Source organism: Salmo trutta, chromosome 21 (genome assembly GCF_901001165.1).
Source record: "Salmo trutta chromosome 21, fSalTru1.1, whole genome shotgun sequence".
Classification (NCBI taxonomy): domain Eukaryota; kingdom Metazoa; phylum Chordata; class Actinopteri; order Salmoniformes; family Salmonidae; genus Salmo; species Salmo trutta.
Genome location: NC_042977.1, coordinates 24,963,154 through 24,984,995, shown reverse-complemented (window position 1 = coordinate 24,984,995; position 21,842 = coordinate 24,963,154). Strand labels below are relative to the sequence as shown.

At 40.9% G+C, this 21,842-nt stretch overlaps 2 protein-coding genes across 3 annotated transcripts in view; one reads left to right on the top strand and one right to left on the bottom strand.

The window, feature by feature from the left end:
- Positions 1-12,919, bottom strand: part of LOC115157018 (dual specificity testis-specific protein kinase 2) — a 36,835-nt gene extending 23,916 nt beyond the window's left edge. The window contains exons 1-2 of one of the 2 annotated variants that reach the window (XM_029704871.1): positions 12,373-12,919; positions 3,243-3,547 (exon numbers count right to left, since the gene is read on the bottom strand). In XM_029704871.1, coding sequence (XP_029560731.1) covers positions 3,243-3,464 — 222 coding nt within the window. In that variant the 5' untranslated portion in view covers positions 3,465-3,547; positions 12,373-12,919. The remainder of the gene's footprint in view (positions 1-3,242; positions 3,548-12,372) is intronic. The other variant, XM_029704870.1, reaches the window with a different exon arrangement.
- A 720-nt stretch (positions 12,920-13,639) lies between these two features.
- LOC115157017 (transmembrane protein 53) lies at positions 13,640-15,320 on the top strand. The gene is made up of 3 exons (XM_029704868.1): positions 13,640-13,845; positions 14,090-14,193; positions 14,304-15,320. Exons 1-3 carry the CDS (start codon positions 13,791-13,793, stop codon positions 14,997-14,999), a joined length of 855 nt encoding a protein of 284 aa, XP_029560728.1. The 5' UTR covers positions 13,640-13,790; the 3' UTR covers positions 15,000-15,320.
- The last annotated feature ends 6,522 nt before the right edge of the window (positions 15,321-21,842 follow it).

Below are 21,842 nucleotides of genomic sequence, written 5' to 3'. Positions count from 1 at the left end.
AGGAGATGTGATGGTGTGGGGGTGCTTTGCTGGTGACATTGTCAGTGATTTATTTAGAATTCAAGCTACACTTAACCAGCATGGCTACCACAGCATTCTGCAGCGATATGCCATCCCATCTGGTTTGCGCTTAGTGGGACTATTATTTCTCTCTCAACAGGACAATGACCCAACACACCTCCAGGCTGTGTACGGGCTACTTGACCACAGAGAGTGATGGAGTGCTGCTTTAGATGACCTGGCCTCCACAATCACCCGACCTCAACCCAATTGAGATGGCTTAGGACGAGTTGGACCGCAGAGTGAAGGAAAAGCAGCCAACAAGTGCTCAGCATATGTGGGAACTCCTTCAAGACTGTTGGAAAAGCATTCCAGGTGAAGCTGGTTGAGAGAATGCCAAGAATGTGCAAAGCTGTCATCAAGGCAAAGGGTGGCTACTTTGAGGAATCTAAAATACATTTTGATTTGTGAAACACTTTTGGTTACTACATGATTCCATGTGTTATTTCATAGTTGTGATGTCTTCACTATTATTCTACAATGTAGAAAATAGTAAAACGGACGATTTTCTGTGGAATATCTACATAGGCGTACAGAGGCCCATTATCAGCAACCATCACTCCTGTAGTCCAATGGCACGTTGTGTTAGCTAATCCAAGTTGATCGTTTTAAAAAGGCTAATTGATCATCAGAAAACCTTTTTGCAATTATGTTAGCACAGCTAAAAACGGTTGTCCTAATTAATGAAGCAACAAAACTGGCCTTCTTTAGACTAGTTGAGTATCTGGAGCATCAGCATTTGTGGGTTCGATTACAGACTCAAAATGGCCAGAAACAAAGACCTTTCTTCTGAAACTCGTCAATCTATTCTTGTTCTGAGAAATGAAGGCTATTCCATGCGAGAAATTGCTAAGAAAATGATATCTCGTACAACACTGTACTACTCCCTTCACAGAACAGCGCAAGCTGGCTCTAACTAGAATAGAAAGAGTAGTGGGAGGCCCCAGTGCACAACTGAGCAAGAGGACAAGTACATAAGAGAGTGCCTATTTTGAGAAACAGACGCCTCACAAGTCCTCAACTGGCAGCTTCATTAAATAGTACCCGCAAAACACCAGTCTCAACATCAACAGTGAAGAGGCAACTCGGGGATGCTGGCCTTCTACTAGGCAGCGCTACAAAGAAAAAGCCATATTTCAGACTGGCCAATAAAAATAAAAGATGAATATGGGCAAAAGAACACAGACACTGAACAGAGGAACTCTGCCTAGAAGGCCTGCATCTCGGAGTCGCCTCTTCACTGTTGACGTTGAGACTGGTGTTTTGCTGGTACTATTTAATGAAACTGTCAGCTTAATTTCTCTTATCCGTATTTTTTAAAACTGCACTGTCGGTTAGGGCCTCGTGAGTATGCATTTCACTGTAAGGTCTACACCGGTTGTATTCGGCGCATGTGACCAATAAAATTTGATGCTCCAGATACTCAACAAGTCTAAAAGGCGGCCAGTTTTATTGCTTCTTTAAATCAACACAACAGTTTTCAGCTGTGCTAACATAATTGCAAAAGGGTTTTCTAATGATCAATTTGCCTGTTAAAATTATAAACTTGGACTAGCTAACACAACGTGCCATTGGAACACAGGAGTGATGGTTACTGATAATGGGCCTCCCAACTATTCGTTGGGCGCGTCATGAAATGGGATTCCATGGCCGAGCAGCCGCACACAAGCCTAAGATCGCAATGCCAGGCATCGGCTGGAGTGGTCTAAAGCTTGCCGCCATTGGACTCTGGAGCAGTGGAAACGCGTTCTCTGAAGTGATGAATCACGCTTCACCATCTGGCAGTCCGACGGATTAATCTGGGTTTGGCGGTTGCCAGGAGAATGCTACCTGCCCGAATGCATAGTGCCAACTGTGAAGTTTGGTGGAGGAGGAACAATGGTCTAGGGCTGTTTTTCATGGTTCGGGCTAGGCCCCTTAGTTCCAGTGAAGGGAAATCTTAACACTACAGCATACAATGACATTCTAGAGTAGACGATTCTGTGCTTCCAACTTTATGGCAACAGATTGGGGGAGGCCCTTTCCTGTTTCAGCATGACAATGCCTGCGTGCACAAAGCGAGGTCCATACAGAAATTGTTAATCGAGATCGGTGTGGAAGAACCTGACTGGCCTGCACAGAGCCCTGACCTCAACCCCATCGAATACCTTTAGGATGAATTGGTACACCAACTGTGAGCCAGGCCTAATCTCGCAACATCAGTGCCCGACCTAACTAATGCTCGTGGCTGGATGGAAGCAAGTCCCCGCAGCAATATTCCAACATCTAGTGGAAATCCTTCCCAGAAGAGTAGAGGCTGTTATAGCAGCAAAGGGGGGGGGGGGGGGGGGGGGGGGGGCAACTCCATATTAATACCCATGATTTAAAATGACAGAATTAAAAGTTAAAGGAGAACGATAGGCTACAACGACTAAGCGCCAACAGACAGAGTACTACTTAATATTCTGAACGGACTTGTTATTTGTAACTGTAGAATGAGAAGGTGCTTGCAATTTTAAAAAACATTTAAAAAAAATGCTCTGCAGCCTCAATTAGCCTAGCTAGCTAACATTAGTTAGCTTAACTAGCTTCTCCCAGTTTGATGCAGTCAAGACAGGTACTACGTAATCATATTTGATGATAAACAACTTCGCTATGGTAGCTATTAGTCTACTATGGTAGCTATTAGTCTACAATAGTGATAGGGGCGGCAGGTAGCCTAGTTGTTAGAGCGTTGGCCAGTAACCGAAAGGTTGCTAGATCGAATCCCCGAGCTGACAAGGTAAAAATCTGTTGTTCTGCCCCTGAACAAGACAGTTAACCCACTGTTCCTAGGCCGTCATTGTAAAAAATAATTTGTTCTTAACTGACTTGCCTAGTTAAATAAAGGTTAAACAAAAATAATTGTCTTCTTGGTTGGTTGCTGTCTCGTCACTCGCTCAATGTATTAGCTAACTGTATTCTGCACCACACACTGAGGTTTAATAATAGAATGAGGGCTGAGACATCATCACAACTCAGGGTGAGATATGTTTCTAAGTAATCCTGGTGATGACATACCATAGCTTTTCTGCTAGCCTAGCCTAAACCATATGTTGATATGAATGAATAAGCGGTCCTCCCACAATGTACTATTTACCTACCAGTACCACCTACCTACCATAAAACTCTTGCATTTCTGGTCAATCATAACATAAACCCACCTTGTAGACCTCTGAGAAGAAGCCGGAGCCAATCCACTCGCAGATGAAGTCATCAAGGCGCGTCAGGCAGGAGAAGGCACTGATGAGGGCGCGGTAGGACGAGGGGCACACTCTTCCCACCTGAGACGGGGCCCATTCCCCTCCACCATCCAGGTCATCGAGACGGTCTGGCCTCATGGAGGGGAAGCCGGCAATGGAGTTGCGCTTGTTCCGATCCATCATTCTCTCTTCACTGGTAACTCTGTGGGGGACTCCTCGATGAAGGTTTCACATTTTCGATAACTGCTTGGCAACCCTTTACAGCCCTAAGAGGAAGGAAACACCAAAATCCATTCTCAGCAGGCAGACTGAGAAAATTGTGTGTTTTGGTGCCAGCTAATAATATTTGTACTTTCCTGTAGTTTAGAATGTACAGTACAAGCTTATGGTTCACAGGTCACAAATAAGGAGCCAGAAAACACCAATAGTTTCCAAATATGGTGTTTTATGCACCCCTGAAGCATAATAAATCAGTGTGTGTTTTTAATCCCCATTCCGTTCATTTAAACAGAACACAGTTGTGTTGTCATGAGGGGGATAATGAGCCTAATCTATTTTATCACATTCCTGTCATTTCCTCCAACTTTTTTCAAATACTAAGACAAAAGCATTACTTCACACAAGGTCAATCTACTTAGACACATATGACAGGGGTCCTAACCCGCCTCTGGTCTGACAAGCCTACAAATAATGGCTCTAATAGGGATGGATTGTCCAATTATATGAGATTAAGCCAAGATAAAGCCAAAGTCGAAGACTGGGATCCAAAACGAACAAGGGAGCATGAACAGGAACACAAGGAGACATAATAACCCTATAGTAATGACCATAGGAAGCAGTCCTTTGATTTAAATGATGACTGAGTGAGGGAGAGGATGACCTTTCACATGGCACTAGTACTTTGAAGCATCCAGCACTTGTTAAGGACCCCTGATTTCCCCAGCATGCACAGGTCTATTGAGCTTACTCGATGGGCTGGTTGTAACTAGGTGATGTCTCTGGATTCATCTGCTGTCCTCCCCTTTCCTTGAGTTATTGACTAGAGAGAAGCTATTAAAAACTCTGGGAGAAGAATGCTATTCTTAATTCAACCTCTTGTGCGATTCCCATTCCTCATCCAATCCCAAATGAAAACAACTGAAATCAAATCATCCAAATTTACTGGATTAGTTCTGGAATCTTTTTGCTGCTCCAGCCGTACCCTTAAAAAGAATGTTATCCTCCTCCATTACTAAAGGCATTTTTTGCCATTTTGCAAGTGTATGACAATGATCAGACTCAGTCTGCCAAGAATGTTTAAAGCTGCTGTTTTAGTAAATCTGCTTTTCAGAAGCAGAACGAATGTATAACATATGAGGGCTGTTTTTCATTTCAATTGCTGCTAGGCCTAGACGTCTGGGTTCACAAGAACAAGTCATAAAAAAGTCACTAAAATTATAAATTATTATTTCCCTTCATTCAAAGCAGAAACACTCAACAGTGTCATATCAATCCTCCCACAGCAATAATGCAGATAGTGTATTCATGACTTCTCCAGTCTGAACCCTTACTTCCCTCACTCCCTCCCTAGGATCTCAGCAGTAACCTACATTTTGTACAGTGCCTTTAGAATGTCTTCACACCCCTGGACTTTTTGCACATTTTGTGGTGTTACAGCTTGAATTTGAAATGGATGACATTTAGATTTGTCACTGGCCTATACACAATACCCCATAATGTCAAAGTGGAATTGTATTGTTTTGAGAGAAAAAAAAGAAGTAAAATGAAAAGCTGAAATGACTTGAGTTAATAAGTATTCAACCCCTTTGTTATGGTAAGCCTAAAGTTCAGGAGTAAAAATGTGCTTAACAAGTCACATAAGTGTTTAACATTATTTTTGAATGACTACCTCGTCCCTGTACCCCACATACAATTATCTTTCTGTAAGGTCACTCAGTCGAGCAGTGAATTTCAAAAAAACAGATTCAACCACAAAGACCAAGGAGATTTTCCAATGCCTCGCAAAGAATGGCACCTATTGGTAGATGGGTAAAAAAATGACATTGAATATCCCTTTGAGCATGGGGAAGTCATTAATTACACTTTGGATGGTGTATCAAAACACCCAGTCACTACAAAGATACAGGCGTCCTTCCGAACTCAGTTGAAGGAGAGGAACGAAAAGGCTCAGGGATTTCACCATGAGGCCAATGATGTAACAGTTAGAGTTCAGTTCAGTGGCTGTGAAAGGAGAAAACAGGATGGATCAACGACGTTGTAGTTACTCCACAATACTAACCTAATTGATGGAGTGAAAAGAAGGAATCCCGTTCGAATAAAAAATATTCCAAAACATGCATCCTGTTTGCAACAAGGCACTAAAGTAATACTGCAAAAAATGTGGCAAAGCAATTAACATTTTGTATTCAGGACAAAAAAATAGTTTGGGGCAAATCCAATACAACACATTACTGAATACAACTCTCCATATTTTCAAGCACAATGGTGGCTGCATCATGTTATGGGAATGCTTGTAATCGTTAAGGACTGGGGAATTTTTTAAGGACTGAATTCACCTTTCAGCAGGATAATAACCTAAACCACAAAGCTAAATATACACTGGAGTTACTTACCAAAAAGACAATGAATGTTCCTGTGTGGCAGAGTTACAGTTTTGACTTAATCATTTTCAGATCTTGCTGTAGATTTATCTAGCAATGATCAACAACCAATTTGAGAGAGCTTGAAGAATTTTGAAAATAATAAAATGGGCAAATGTTGCACAATCCAGGTGTGGAAAGGTCTTAGAGACTTACCCAGCAAAATGAATAGTTGTAGTCGCTGCCAAAGGTGCTTTTACAAAGAATTGATTCAGGGGTGTGAATACTTAGGTAAATGAGATTTCTGTATTTAATTGAATACATTTGCAAAAATGTCTAAAGACATTTTCACTTTGTCATTATGGGGTATTGAGTGTAGATGAGTGAGATTTTTTCTCTCAATTGAATCCATTTTGAATTCAAGCTGTAACACATTGTGGAATAAGTAAAAGGGTATAAATTCTTTGAAGGCTTGTGTGGACATAATGCATGCTTCCAAAGTGATAAATCAGTCTCAATGATAGTGAACTGGAGGAAGTAGAGGAATTTTACAGTGGGCCACTAATGACAAAATTACAGATGAAGGGCAATTCCACGGTAACGGATTTAAGCTTTGAATCAGTTTTTCAATGTAAAATGTATGCCAAACAAAAACCATTCATTTCAAAGTTTAACAAATCATACAACTCCATGCACAAGGACTACATAATGATTTACACTGAAAAAAATATATATACAAAAACTAATTTTGTGGATGAACGGTGTAGTGTGGTCACGATACCAGTATCACAATACTAGGAAGAAAGGAAGTAAAATATCGCAGTGGTCCTTTGTAACTCAGTTGGTGGAGCATGGCGCTTGTAACGACAGGATAGTGGGTTTGATTCCCGGGACCATCCACATGTAACATGTATGCACGCATGATTGGATGAAAGTGTCTGCTAAATGGCATTTATTATCGCAATACTGGTATCGTGATAACACTAGAACTGTGCAGATGCAAACTTTGGTAATGAAATTAGGTAACATCTCCCTTTTATTGAGAAGGGTCCAGCTGCAACCTCTCAGAGCAGTCATCCCTCAGGGTCTCTGATGTCACCTACTGATATGTCATCGCTCAATGCACCTCTCAGGAAAAGTGGGGGAGTCGAAAGGAATCATATGGAGAAGTGGGGGTTTTGAAAGGTACCACTCAAGACATGGTTTGGGTTATCGGACGTCAGTCATGGTCTGCAGAGTTGAGAGTAAAAAATTTCAGTTATGCAAAAATATATATCTATTCACTCACTGTGAGCTGTGTCTTTGAACGTTACCTACCGGTAGCAATGTATGTAAGGTTAAGTATATTGTAAATGCTAGCTAACGTTAGCTACCTTAAATCATTTAAAAAAATGTAAGTTATTATTGAATATTTGAAATAACAATCATTGAAATATCAAGTCATGGCGGTTCTAGTAATTACAGAATTCCAGCGCTCCTACTGTTAAAAGACTGTTTGAAACCCCCACTTCTCCTTATATGGTTCCTTTCGAACACCCCCACTTTTATTGAGAGATGCACTGAGCGATGACATATCAGTAGGTGGAAGCATAGAGACCCTGTGGATGACTGCCCTGAGAGATGGTCGCAGCTGGACCCTACTGCTTTTACGCAACCACATTTTACAAAATCTCTTAAATATTTGCTACGAATTAAGATTAAAATACGTTACATCACCAAAAGTATGTGGACACCCCATTCAAATGAGTGGATTCGGCTATTTCAACCACATTTCGCCAACAGGTGTATAAAATAAAGTACACAGCCACGCAATCTCCAAAGAACTTGACTGGCCTGCACAAAGCCCTGACCTCAAAACCATCAAACACCTTTAGGATGAATTGGTACGCCAACTGTGAGCCAGACCTGATCACCCAACATCAGTGTCCGTCCTCACTAATGCTTGTGGCTTAATGGAAGCAAGTCCACACAGCAATGTTCCAACATCTAGTGGAAAGCCTTCCCAGAAGAGTGGAGGCTGTAATAGTAGCAAAAGGGGGGGGACCAACTCCATATTAAAGCCCATGATTTTGGAATGAGATATTCGACGAGCAGGTGTCCACATACTTTTGGCCATGTAGTGTACGTCTGCAGAAAGAATGGGATGCCAGCTATGACCTTGAGTTTAAAAATAAATATATATATTTTGGTTATTGAACTACAGTAAGTGAAGTGGATTTACACCCAGTAACAGAATTACATCATGTTTACCTGATCTATACTACACAGATATGCATAATTATGGATATGAATGTCATTCTCCTCATGTTTCACAAGTTTGGACATCACAGCACAGTAGAGTACAGTGCAGTACAATACAGCAGAGCAGAGTTCAGTACAGTATATTTCAGTACAATATACTGTACTCTACTACTGCATTGTACTGTACTCTGCTTTACTGACTGTACTCTACTGTGCTATCCAAACTTGTGAAACATACTTCTATAATAGGGTCAGATTTGGTCCAGTACGTCTGTGGACGCTAACGTCAAGGCCAGGGTGGACCGAACAAATTTCAACTACATTTCAACATCCATGGACATCTGGTTCTCAGTGGGTGAGGATGCTGGTTACAGTAAATGGAAAGAGAGGAGGCTCATGGGTAGGTGTCAGTAAGAGCTGTGAGAGTTGACATTAACTGGAAAGAGGGAGGTAGAGGGAAGGGTTGTCCAGACTCAGACTGTGTGCGGTGAATCTTATAGTTTGACCACCAGACAATAGAAAGACAAAGAAAACAGTTATGAGCTGAACATCACAGTATGCCAGCAGAAGGGAGGACGGTAGCAGGTGACCCAACTGTGGTTTGTGACTATGATTTCCCATTGTAGCCAATTCAGTTGCAGTAATTCCGTTACTGATGTTTTGGTAATTCTGTTACCAATTTGTTTTAAATCACTTAATAATTCATAAACAAAATTGATATCAGTAAAATCACTAACTAAATTGTCAGGTCTACCATTACTTGTTACTTCTGTGAACATGTATTATCCTCCCTCCACATCAGGGAGCGAAATGATTAATGATCTTAAAGATGTGTGTGCTTTTGGTAATGGAATTACAAGGCACAAGACAAAATATATATATATATATATATATATATATATATATACTTTTTTTAACTTAAAGGTAAACAATTTCTCCTATTCAGACCCCTCAACTTCTTCCACATTTTGTTACGTTACAACTTCATTAAAAACATTTTTTTTTTTAAACATCCTCAATCTACACACAATACCCCATAATGACAAAGCAAAAACAGGTTTAGATTTCTTTGCTAATTTGTAAAAAAAATAATAATAAAAAAAAAGACACTAATATCACATTTACATAAGTATTCAGACCCTTTACTCAGTACTTTGTTGAAGCACCTTTGGCAGCGATTACAGCCTCAAGTCTTCTTGGGTATGACGCGACAAGCTTGGCACACCTGTATTTGGGGAGTTTCTCACATTCTTCTCTGCAGATCCTCTCAAGCTCTGTCAGGTTGGATGGGGAGTGTTGCTGCACAGTTATTTTCAGGTCTCTCCAGAGATGTTCGATCAGTTTCAAGTCCGGGCCACAAAGACATTCAGAGACTTGTCCTGAACCCACTCGTGCGTTGTCTTGGCTTTGTGCTTAGGGTCATTGTCCTGTTGGAAGGTGAACCTTTGCCCCAATCTGAGGTCCTGAACAGGTTTTCTTCAAGGATCTCTCTGTACTTTGCTCAGTTCATCTTTCCCTCGATCCTGACTAGTCTCCCAGTCCCTACCGCTGAAAAACATCCCCATAGCAGGATGCTGCCACCACCATGCTTCACGGTAAGGATAGTGGCAGATTGTCTCCAGACATGACGCTTGGCATTCAGGCCAAATAGTTCAATCTTGGTTTCATCAGACCAGAGACCCAAGTGGGCTGTAATGTGCCTTTTACTGAGGAGTGGCTTCTGTCCGGCCACTCTACCATAAAGACCTGATTGGCGTAGTGCTGCAGAGATGGTTGTCCTTCTGGAAAGTTCACCCATCTCCACAGAGGAACTCTAGAGCTCTGTCAGAGTGACAATCGGGTTCTTTGTCACCTCTCCCCCGATTGCTCAGTTTGGACAGGGGGCCAGCTCTAGGAAGAGTCTTGGTGGTTCCAAACTTCTTCCATTTAAGAATGATGGAGGCCGCTGTGTTCATGGGGACCTTCAATGCTGTAGAAATGTTTTGGTACCCTTCCCCAGATCTGTGCCTCAAAACAATCCTGCCTTGGAGCTTTACGGACTTTTCCTTTGACCTCATGGCTTGGTTTTTGCTCTGACATGCACCGTCAACTATGGGACCTTATATAGACAAGTGTGTGTCATTCCAAAGCACTTCCAATCAATTGAATTTACCACAGGTGGACTCCAATCAAGTTGTAGAAACATCTCAATGATTATCAATGGAAACAGGATGCACCTGAGCTCAATTTTGAGTCTCATATCAAAGGGTCTGAATACTTATGTAAATAAGATAAACATTTCTAAAACCCTGTTTTCGCTTTGTCATTATGGGGTATTGTGTGTAGATTGATTAGTATTATATTTTTTATTCATTTTACAGTAAGGCTGTAACGTAACAAAATGTGGAAAAAAGGAAGGGGTCTGAATACTTTCCGAACGCATTGGAAGTGTTGATATTAGTGGGCAGGGGACTCTATGTCAACATTGTGTTTTGATGAATACCTTTTCAGACTCTTTCTGGTAGATTCTTGCTAAAACCCCCTTTTCATCTGTTAATCCAGAAATCAAAGCCTTTACTTGTTCTTCATTTTTTTTATGGAAAATGGTTGAAAAATATCTTTATGCCTTCATTTCCAAAAAATAAAGACTAAGCTTCCATTTGAAACCCAATTTGCTATATGGTCCTATGAACGTCACGTTTGTGCTCATGGGTCATTTTCGATGGAAATGCCCATGGGACATCAGGGCTTGACTTGCCCGGGAGGTTTTGAAAACCCTCCTGGCCAGTTGCTCATCCCTTTCAGCGGCCCGCTTGGACAAAATATTGTAATAATGCCTCTTTTTTTTTTTTAATCTAGGCTATACAACTGATTAAAAAAACTGATTAATTCCTGAAGCTGTTAGCTCGTCATGCCGATGATTTATCACACGAGCGCCGCACAAATATAGCCTAATTTGAGATTGCAGCAACTCGATAGGACACCAACAGCGGTAGGAAAGATGTTCCAAGTTATGATATATACAAGTAAATGCTAAGGCAATAATCAAGAATGGGTATGCAAACCAGCTATAAAAAATTCAGTCTTATTTAGAAGTTCTACTGCTCAAAATAATTATTCTGTGATTTCATTTCTGATAAATGTTTGTGAGATGTAGCCGCTTTCATTTGTTCCGGGTGTTGCGCTAGTCTGTTGCGGTAAAACATGCATTATTCTCTAAGTGTTAATACAGATGTTTTTTTATATTGGCTATTACAACAATTAGGCATAAAATGTAGTTCCATGAAAATAACAATGAAATGCATGAAAAAGTATTTGAAAGAACTTGAATTTGTATGCTACTTGCTCAGCCCAAATGAAAGAAAATAACCTGCAATTGAAATTATGCGCGCATCATTTGCTTCCCTGACAGATCCTGACCCGGGACAGTATTTTGTTAATTTTATTTGGCCCAGTATCTTTCGGTTGGCACTTGTCCGGTGTGCCATTGGCATCTTTACCTGAATGTCAAGCTCTGAACATCCCTGTGATCGCCTGACACCAAGTATTTGTGCTCTATCCAGCTGTTCAAATGTGCTACAATAAAATATGTTTATTGTTAAATCGCCAACAGGAGGGTCATCTGGTTATGATGAAACGCAAGATCAAGAATCCCTATGAAAAAGAGGGATGATCAGAGAGTGTTTGAGGGTAGAACATTTAGTTAGGTTTCTATTCTGTTGTGAAATAGTCAATGGATTCTATTCACTAAAATGTATTTTTTATTACCACTATCAGAGCCCAGTCAGTTGTAAATGATGGGTATCCGAGGCAGCAACAGCATACCTGACATTCCTGAGATGTTAAATAATGACCCAGTCTTGTTCATAGGGGAGGGCCCAGTTTCTTCTGATCTGATAACATCTGTTTATAACCTACAATATGAGCTCGGATACAATTTGTTAATCAAATACCTGGCCAGCATTATCTGAACACTTGCCGTTTGATTAGTTCAGTGCAATACTCCAATATAAACAATGAGTTACTGCATTAGCTACAATGTTGAAACTATTTAAGTAACTTTGTTGTTACTGGTAGCTACTACTTGCAACAAATGTTGGTCTGTTTACCCCACGCGTTTCACTTTCCGTGATAACATTAGTTAGCTTATTTTAGCCTGCTAAGCTAGCTGGCCAACTAGCTCACGTTAACGTTAGTTACTAAACGGACACATACTGAGTGGCAGGCTTCATCCGCTAACGTTACCTAGCTAGCAAACGTCGCATGCTGGCAGAGCTAGCCAGAGTTCTTACCTTGTCGTTTGTCATGAAGATGATGAGATGTTGGACTCTTCAACAACAACTTGATGAAATGACAGGCCAAACTCAGTTACTTCCATCTCATTGCAAAGTTTGCAGGCTAGTCGGTCTACTCACCATGCACGGGCTAGTAGCGGCAAGCTGGCTAACTTGCTTGTAGTTAGCGGGTCTCGCTAACGTTAGTTTAGTTTGTCAACAAGAGAAGAGAAGCTAGTTAACGGTAGCCACTCCACTTTGCTAACAAACGAGAAGTTACGCAGCCAACGCCGAAGTAACTAACTACACGAATTATAGCTGCCCTCAAATCGAAATGTAAACTCGCAGTACAACTTATGTGGCATTTATTTTCTCATTAAAACACAATCGCAGTGGTTAAAGACATTTCAGTCGTTTGACAGCTCTGCTACGCAGTGTTGACTTGCTCCCCTAAGAGCCAACTTATGCTTGATCCGAAAATGTGTTCGGAGGCCATATGGATGATGTGACGCAATTTTGCGGAGCACCCAGAGACACGCAGAGGCACGTATTGAGCTCTGTGCCGCATCTCTGTGCGCATCTTAAATGGTTTAACAATGTGGAGGGCTCCGCATTGACATGATTGGTTGACGGTAGGTGAAGGCGGGAGGTCCTGTATAAACATAAACTCACTTTCTTGACAACTTCCTTCACAACAGCTCTGCGCTGCGCTGCTCTGCGAAGCGCAAGACATATGAATGGCCATATCACCGTAATGCTGCACGGTCAATGCAGACAGCAGATTGACCATGTTCCGCCTTTAACACTCCCACTAAACTGCGTTCCCGTTTTTCACGTCCAGATTGACAGCTGAGGCTTCCATTCAGGGACAAGAATGCGACACACTAATGTTTTTGTTTTTGATGGGGTGTGTGTAATGTACAATATTTGACTGTGTTAACTTGAATATTGATGGTAGTTTGAACGTATATAATCATTTCACCAGCTGTGAATACGAATTTCCCTCTACTCTGCATGGACTCTAGAAGTCTACAGTTATTTCACATTTCACACTACAACAACACTCGTCACATAATGTGGTACAGGGTACACCTCTAAATATATTTTGTTCTAAATAAATATATTACAAAATTGTTATTCCACAGATTGCATAATGTTGTCAAATAATTCCCATGTTATTCTGAGTGAAATATTCGATTCGTTATCTACTGTAGCTTGAAAACTCAAATATGGACATTGGCCGTCATCTCGTGGAGGAACATGGAACTGAATGTATAGCGAAGGGAAAACGAACCAATCAGAAACAATGAACGAACAACTCTTGACTTCCGTAGCGACTAGCGAACCTGCGAAAACGTTGAGGTTCAGCGCATCAGCCAAATGAATCGTATAGCAAAAGGGCTCATTGTTCTATCTGTAATATAATCGGCTACAGAATGGAAGATGATGGCATGGACTATAACATTGTGTTTCCAGATGCATTGATCTCGGGTGAGCACTTTATCTAGTCTTGCTTAGGCTAGCTAACAACACTAATCTAGCTAACGTTAGCTGTCAGACAGACCCATGAGCTATTTAGACAACGTTAACGTGGGCACTGGCAGGCTTGTCCATAATTCAATTATAGCTGAATTGGACTAACTCAAAGACTGCTTGCTAGCTAGCTAAATTCGTTTTCCTGGTTATGCAGTTAGTTTACTAAACATATAACTGATTTGTTTTTTTCTCCTTTTAGAAAGACACTGGCATGGAACAAAGGAACCAGTTGTCATACTGCTGGGATGGGCTGGTTGCAGAGACAAACATCTTGCCAAGTACAGCTCCATTTATAACGAACAGGTTGGCGTAAAAACTATTATTGTGGTGGTGAATGTCTCCTGTCATTTTAATAAATGATTATTCTACTTCATTATTCATCTGTGACTTACCTTTCCCCCTCTTTGCTCCAGGGTTGTGTCACAATTTGCTATACTGCGCCCTTGAAGACAGTATTCGTCTCTGAATCATTTGGCTACAAGGAGCTGAGTAATACTGCCCACAAACTACTTGAGATACTCTATGATTACGAGGTTGAAAACAGCCCTATATTTTTCCACGTGTTCAGCAACGGGGGATTCATGCTGTACCGCTACATTGTTGAGCTCTTGCACAGTCATAAACAGTTCAGCACCCTATGTATAGTTGGGACTGTGGTGGACAGTGCCCCAGGCAGTGGAAATGTGAGGGGGGCATTACGGGCTCTTACAGCCACTCTGGGACCCAAAATCAATGTGATGTTGAGGTGTGTGCTCTTGGCACTGTTTGCTGTAACTGTTTTCCTGCTTAGGGTGGTTCTGTACCCCATAACCAAGTACATCCACAAGAACCACTATGATGCCATCCGGGAGCGCCCTCCTACCTGGCCCCAGCTGTACCTGTACTCCAGAGCTGATCGAGTGATTCGGTACAGTGATGTTGAGCTCATGGTCAAGACTCTAAAGGAGAAAGGGGTGTCTGTGGAAAGTTTTGACTTCAAAACCCCTGCCCACGTGAGCCATTTCCGTGACTTTCCAGAGGAGTACTCCAAGAGATGCCTGGATTTCCTGACCAACTGCATGAAGGATTCAACAGCGCAAATAAAAAAGCGACACTTGATCCAGCATTGAAAGCACACTACTTTAATGTTTCTCAAAAGTCTATGGCACTTATGTTTTTGTGATTCTACTGTAATGTTACACATGTATAAATCTGTACTTGGAAATCTTATTTCAAATGCTTAAGTTTTAAGAGTTGAAGGCAATTTAAGCAAAATTAGACAGGTGATAACCAAAGTGCCAGTGCTGTGAATTTTGATTGGTACTATTTGTGAATCTTTAATCCAGTGGTTGATATTTCAAAAGAATGTGATTGACTAAGAATGTATGTACTTACTAAACAAATGTTTAACTATTGTGCCTTCTATAAATTAAAGAAGCGTTATGTCAACATTTGCATTTCTTTTGGTCTACTTGTTTGAAAATGCGGAACCTTAGATTACTTTGGAAGATTAACTATTACAGTTTGCGATGTCCATTACATGAATTAAGTTTCTTGTGAAATTATAGGGTTGAACACATGATTACAATTCAATAACATTTCGCAGTTGTAGTAAAGCAGTGCAGCATTCTTATTGCCTATACTGTAAATATTGCATCACACAAAAGGTAGATACAATTTTTTATTCTTTCTGATGTGATGATCTGTATGATGCTGCGATTGGGGAAGGACCCCTTCCACTCAACCTAGCACTGCAGATTGTGCATGGCTACCTTTGGCCTTGTCTAAACTCAGCCTTTGCCTCGCCAGACATCAGTGATAGTATGAAGAGCAGTGCTCTAAGTTGGTCAGGTAGAGATGATTATTGAATAATTCTGAATGTCAAATTTGACATTTTGGAGAGAGTCATGGGCATTTGTCTCTACAGAAAGCTCACCCTGGCACTTCATACATAATTTATATCCACTCAAAGGAGAAGGGAATAGTTGACACATCTGCAGACACAGATGAACAAAGCTTATTGGAGTACATACTAGATTATTTTTGTTAGTTGGGTGGCTGCATGGCTCACATTGCCAAATGGTTGTTTTGGGAATGTTTTCCAGAGATGCAGACTCTTCCTGCTGATCTGATTTAAACCTAACTGCCTCCCTGACTTTAAGAGATGAAGAGCAAACATGAATAACCATTTGGATGGTTTGCCCAATTAATGAAAGTCTGAATAGCAATATAAGAAAAGACAGGAAATAATGAATTACTGAGGTGATTTGTGGATAAACTATTGGCCTACGTTGTGACAATACAGACTCATACATTTACATTTTAGTCATTTAGCAGACGCTCTTATCCAGAGCGACTTACAGTAGTGAATGCATACATTTCATATATATTTTTTCCCGTACTGGTCCCCCGTGGGAATCGAACCCACAACCTTGGCGTTGCAAACACCATGCTCTACCAACTGAGCCACACGGGACAAATTTGTCATACACACTAAAAGCAAGGATGTGCCAAATACACAAACATGAAAAGGAGTGTGTGTGGTCTGTGTTCTTTATCTTCTTTGTGGATGTTTATTTTCTTTAGCTTGTATGACCTGAATATGTCTGCCTTATGGAGGGATTTATTCTAATGAAATCTAAAATCTTCGATTAAGTGTTTTGGTTCAAATGGTTTTGTCTCTAGCATTCATCAGCTGATGCTAATGGGGTTAAAACTTCTTCAGGATCGGTGGGTCCCCTGTGGGACGGTTGAGCTAACGTAGGCTAATGCGATTAGCATGAGGTTGTAAGTAACAAGAAAATATCCCAGGACATAGACATATCTGATATTGGCAGAAAGCTAAAATTATTGTTAATCTAACTGCACTGTCCAATTTACAGTAGCTATTAAAGTGAAATAATACCCTTCTATTGTTTGAGGAGAGTGCACAGTTTCGAACATGAAAGTTATTAATAAACAAATTAGGCACATTTGGGCAGACATTTTGAACAGAAAGGCAATGGTTCATTGGATCAGCATGAAATGTTGCACATACACTGCTGCCATCTAGTGGCCAAAATCTAAATTGCACCTGGGCTGGAATAATACCTTATGGCCTTTCTCTTGCATTTCAAAGATGATGGTACAAAAAAATACAAAAAAAAACGTTTTTTTTTTCTTTGTATTATGTTTCACCAGATCTAATGTGTTATATTCTCCTACATTCCTTTCACATTTCCACAAACTTCAAAGTGTTTCCTTCAAATGGTACCAATAAGTATGCATTCCTTGCTTCAGGTCCTGAGCTACAGGCAGTTAGATTTGGGTATGTCATTTTAGGCGAAAATTTAAAAAAAGGGGCCGATCCTGTATCAAAAGTAAAAGTATAAATATTTTCAATTTCCTTATATAAAGCAAAACAGGTGGCACCATTTTCTTGTATTTTAAATGTACGGATAGCCAGGGGCAATAATTTACAAAGGAAGCATGTGTTTAGTGAGTCCGCCAGATCAGAGGCAGTAGGGATGTTTCTGTCCTGCTATGCTAACCATTGAAAACGTAGCGAGTACCTTTGTGTGTCAGTCAAAATGTATGGAGTGAAAAGTATAGAATTTTCTTTAGGAATGTAGTGAAGTAAAAGTAAAAGCAGTCAAAATATAAATAGTAAAGTAAAGCACAGATACCCCAGAAAACTACTTAAGTAGTACGTTCAAGTATTTTTACTTAAGTACTTTACACCACTGAATCTAGGTACAGTAGGTACACATCATGTGATGTGTGTTATGACAGCGAAGAGACCGCTGCTCATTGGTTGAACAGGGCCCCTGCATGCCTAACATTTCTGCAGTGGGCTAGCAACGGGAAGATGGAGGAAGTGGATGCTGAGTTCGAATTAAGCACATCGAGTGAATTTGGTGATGACGAATGTTCTTAATGGACAACAGTAGTATTGAAAACTGGAACAAAAAGGAAATTGTCTAAAATTGGAGTGGAGAATACATGTATGAATGATAATGAATTGTTTCTTGTTGGGATGCGTTTGTTGAGTAAGGATGCATATGCAGGAAACCTGTTTAAGGTGTAGAAAATGGTGAAGTATGCACTTGGAAAAGTGGAGTCTGTCAGAGTGACCAGGAGTGGTCTTATTTTGATTAATTGTATTTATGAAAAGCAAAGGAAGATTGCAGTGGACCTCAAAAGAATCTGGACAACATAAGTTTTGATCTTCGGAGTAGAGCACCCGTCAAAGGAGTCATTTCAGGGGTGACGACATATGTTCAGGTTGAATACCCGAAGAAAATTCCTGGTGTGGTTGGTGCCCGGCGTCTGATCTACTGGGTGAATGGAGAAAAATAAGAAAGTCTGTCAGTCCTGTTGTTTTATGATAAAGAGCAAATACCTAGATATGTGAAGCTTGGTTATGTAAGAGCTTTCGTCCCCAAACCACTGGAGTGTAAGAATGTAAACGATTGGGCCATGTTTCAAGTGTGTGCAGACGAACAGAGTATACTGAAGAATGGTAAGTAGAAGGACGACGGTGTTGCAATTGTGGTGGGGATCATGATCCTGAGTTCCTGGAGTGCTCTGTAAGGGTGAAGGAAATTGAGGAGCTAAAAGTTAGAGTGGTCAATCGAATGTCCTATGCAGAGGCGATCATTTTTGGGGGAGAATATAAGTGACCCTAGTGAAGATAATGGTAGTGGATACACCAGAGCCTGTAATAAATGTTTGCTGCCAGACAAAAAATACCCTGTGTGTTTTAAAAAAGGTATTGTTGAGTTCATTGCCACAGTTATAAACTGCAGAGCACAAGTCTCAAAGAAGTTGAAGAAACTGGACATTATTGTTTTTGGGGCTTAAGGATCTTACATCAGAAGGGGTACTGTCACCAAAAGACTCTTCTTCTTCTTCTTCTTCTATGATATAATGGAATTTCGCAAACCAAAGTTAACGGTGCATGCCACCACCTACTGTGCTGGAGTGTGTGGTAATCACAGTTTACAACATTTCTAAATCCTCCTACGTAACTGAGTACTTCTGAGAAAATAAAAAAGAAACCTATTAACTTCTACTAGACCCTCCCCCATCCCCCAAATCCCTTCCACCCCCCCCCAACCCTGTCCAACCACAATGATCATACACTTCAATTTTTCCCTCTCCTCTACATACTTACAACAATATAACGACACATGCTCCACCGTTTCATTGACCATACACTCCAGACAAACCATTCACGTGCATGCCAACCAGACGTAATGACGAGTTCAATGTATAATGTCCTAAGTGCAATCGGGCAAACACCACCTCTCCTTCCTAATCTGACCTTTGAATCTTAGTCCACTGACCTTCCTTTGGAGGGCATTTAAATACCGGCCCTTGGGCTCAGAGTCCCATCTCTTCTGCCACACATCTATCAAAATGGCTCTGATCTTACATTTGGTCTCACCTCTACACAGTGGAACATTACTATCAATTATATCTTGTTTCAAAGCTCTTTTAGCTAACTGGTCTATAATGTGTCACGGCTCCTCCTCTGCGGTGCAGGGGCGGTTCCTCCTGCAGGCAGAGGAGGGTTGTTAGTGATTGGAGCTGGTGTGATTGGAGCCACCTGGGCTCAGGGTATTTAACAAACTGCTCCACTAACCTCTCTCTTGCTTCGCTTGCTCTCTCTTTCCCTGCTCCTCCAGGTATGATCCTGTTTTGTTTGTTTGTTCCTTTGTAGATGTATTTAGTTTCCACTCAGTCATGTTTACACACATATTCACACATCCATGCACCCTACATACACCCTACATTATGACATTTCCACACCTCATTCCTTTTCCTTTGTTTAGAGTTAATAATTTTGTTTTATAATAAATAACTTTTTGAATTGGCCTATACCGGTTGTTGATGTCCTCTCAATTTTTCCAACAGGCTATGAGCCGGCCTGTGACAAATGTCATTCCCTTCCACACCTGAATGTGCTTGGACCCAGCAGAAGTTCTGTCCTTGGATCCATCTGTGAAAAGCGGTAATAAAGCATAACTTCTACAAATGTAATTATCAACCAGTTTCCCTATATCACTGACTTCTAGTGGGTCAATGCGAGACTAAACATCTCTGATGTTTTGGTCCTGTAGGTACCACGTTGTAGCAGTGTGAAGCACACCCGTGCACATGCATTGGTCACCGCCTTTCAAGGGTGTTGCATTCTGGGGAATAAAAATTGTCTGACTTGTGCCTAGTCGACTGTAGGAATGTTAAAAAAATAATGTGATCAAAGGTCAAGAAGTTTTGACTGCAGTCAACTGCAAGTTTCTGCAATTGCTCTTCACCAACTTCATCCTGCAGCCATCGCCTGCATTGTGAGAGGCTCTATTGTCAACCAATCATATGGTTGTTCTTGTTTGACCCACACAAATGTGACCAAAGACATGACTGAAACAGGAACCAATTTGTTGTGATTCATGTGTACAGTGGATATATACAAATACATTTGATATTTGAGGCTCTCTCAGTAACTGATTGTACAACGTGTACACACCTAATATTATGATTTCAGTTTGTGAGTATGTGATATGGGGGTTAGATACAGGTAACTGCCAAAATAATGGAAACACTTGAGTAAATGAGGGATAAAAAGTGTATTGAAAGCAGGTGCTTCCACACAGGTGTGGTTCATGAGTTAATTTATTAATTAACATCCGTTCATGCTTAGGGTCATGTTTAAAAATGCTGGGCAGGACATTATTGTCCACCATGGCTATGCCCCCATAGGATGACAATACCCCCATCCACAGGGCTTGAGTTGTCACCGACTGGTTTGATGAGCATGAAAATGATGTAAACCATATTCCATGGCTGTCTCAGTCACCAGATCTCAACCCAATTTAACATTTATGAGAGATTCTGGAGTGGCGCCTCAGACAGCTTTTCTTGTGGAAGAATGGTGGGGCATCCCTCCAAAAGAGGTTCAGACACTTGCAGAATCTATGCTAAGGTGCATTGAAGCTGTTCTGGCTCGTGGTGGCCCAACGCCCTATTAAGACACTTTGTTGGTGTTTACTTTATTTTGGTAGCTACATGTACATATTTATTTCAACATTATAAAAACACAACTTAGATTTGTATTTAATTTCACCTTTATTTATACAGTTAAGTCAATTATGAACAAATTCTTATTTAGAATGATGACCTGCCATGTTGATGTGAGCCTTGCTGTTAGAAAACCAGTGTCCGACTTTTGGCTGTCGCAGATGCACCTCCCCCTATTTCACTCCTCGACTTTCATCTACAGTCGGTTGCTTTAGCCTTACCACTCAGATACGTCCAATATCTGCGGTGCTGCTCGTAGCAACGTCAACTTGCTGAATCTACCTGTACATGATAAAGTCAATCTCAATGTGACCCGTCAGATTCAGAATCTTGAAAACCCTATTAGAAAGAAAAGCTTGAAAACCACTTTTCAAATTGGCCCCCCAAAAAACTAAAACCTGACCTGGGGGGCTCTGATGTTCCGGAACGAAAAGATTATCACCTTTATAATAAAGTTTGCATGCATTAGCATCACTTTTGCGTACTGGCATAGAGTAGAGGTGTGCACACATAGGTAAAAAGGTTTTTAGCCTATGGTCCGGGCAAATTTGGGCTTTTTATAAACGTATTTCATGCAATTCTACGGCCTTTTAGATGACTGGAGACTTTAGAAGCATTTTTTTAAATACCTCACAAATAATGGAAATGACAGGCAGTTTGACACTGACACACTGAGAATCTGAGATCAATTAAAAAATGACCTAGTCTTGAATCCATCAATAGCCTAGACCTACAGTAGGTGTGTGTGGAGACACATATTGTACAATATGAGGAGGAAATTATAGTGTAAAAAAAGCTTTCCAGTTTCACTGACTCACCCAATGATGCGCAGCTCACTCACCTGCAACGGCTGATGCCCTTGTGTCAAAAAACCTCTGTCTTTTTTACTGTGGAAAACAATGCTGTTCACTCAA

Coding starts and splice junctions, on each gene's coding strand:
- LOC115157017 (XM_029704868.1), top strand. CDS start 13,791: ATGGAAGATGATGGCATGGACTATAACATTGTGTTTCCAGATGCATTG. Junction 13,846..14,089: donor TCCAGATGCATTGATCTCGG/GTGAGCACTTTA, acceptor TTCTCCTTTTAG/AAAGACACTGGCATGGAACA. Junction 14,194..14,303: donor GCTCCATTTATAACGAACAG/GTTGGCGTAAAA, acceptor TCTTTGCTCCAG/GGTTGTGTCACAATTTGCTA.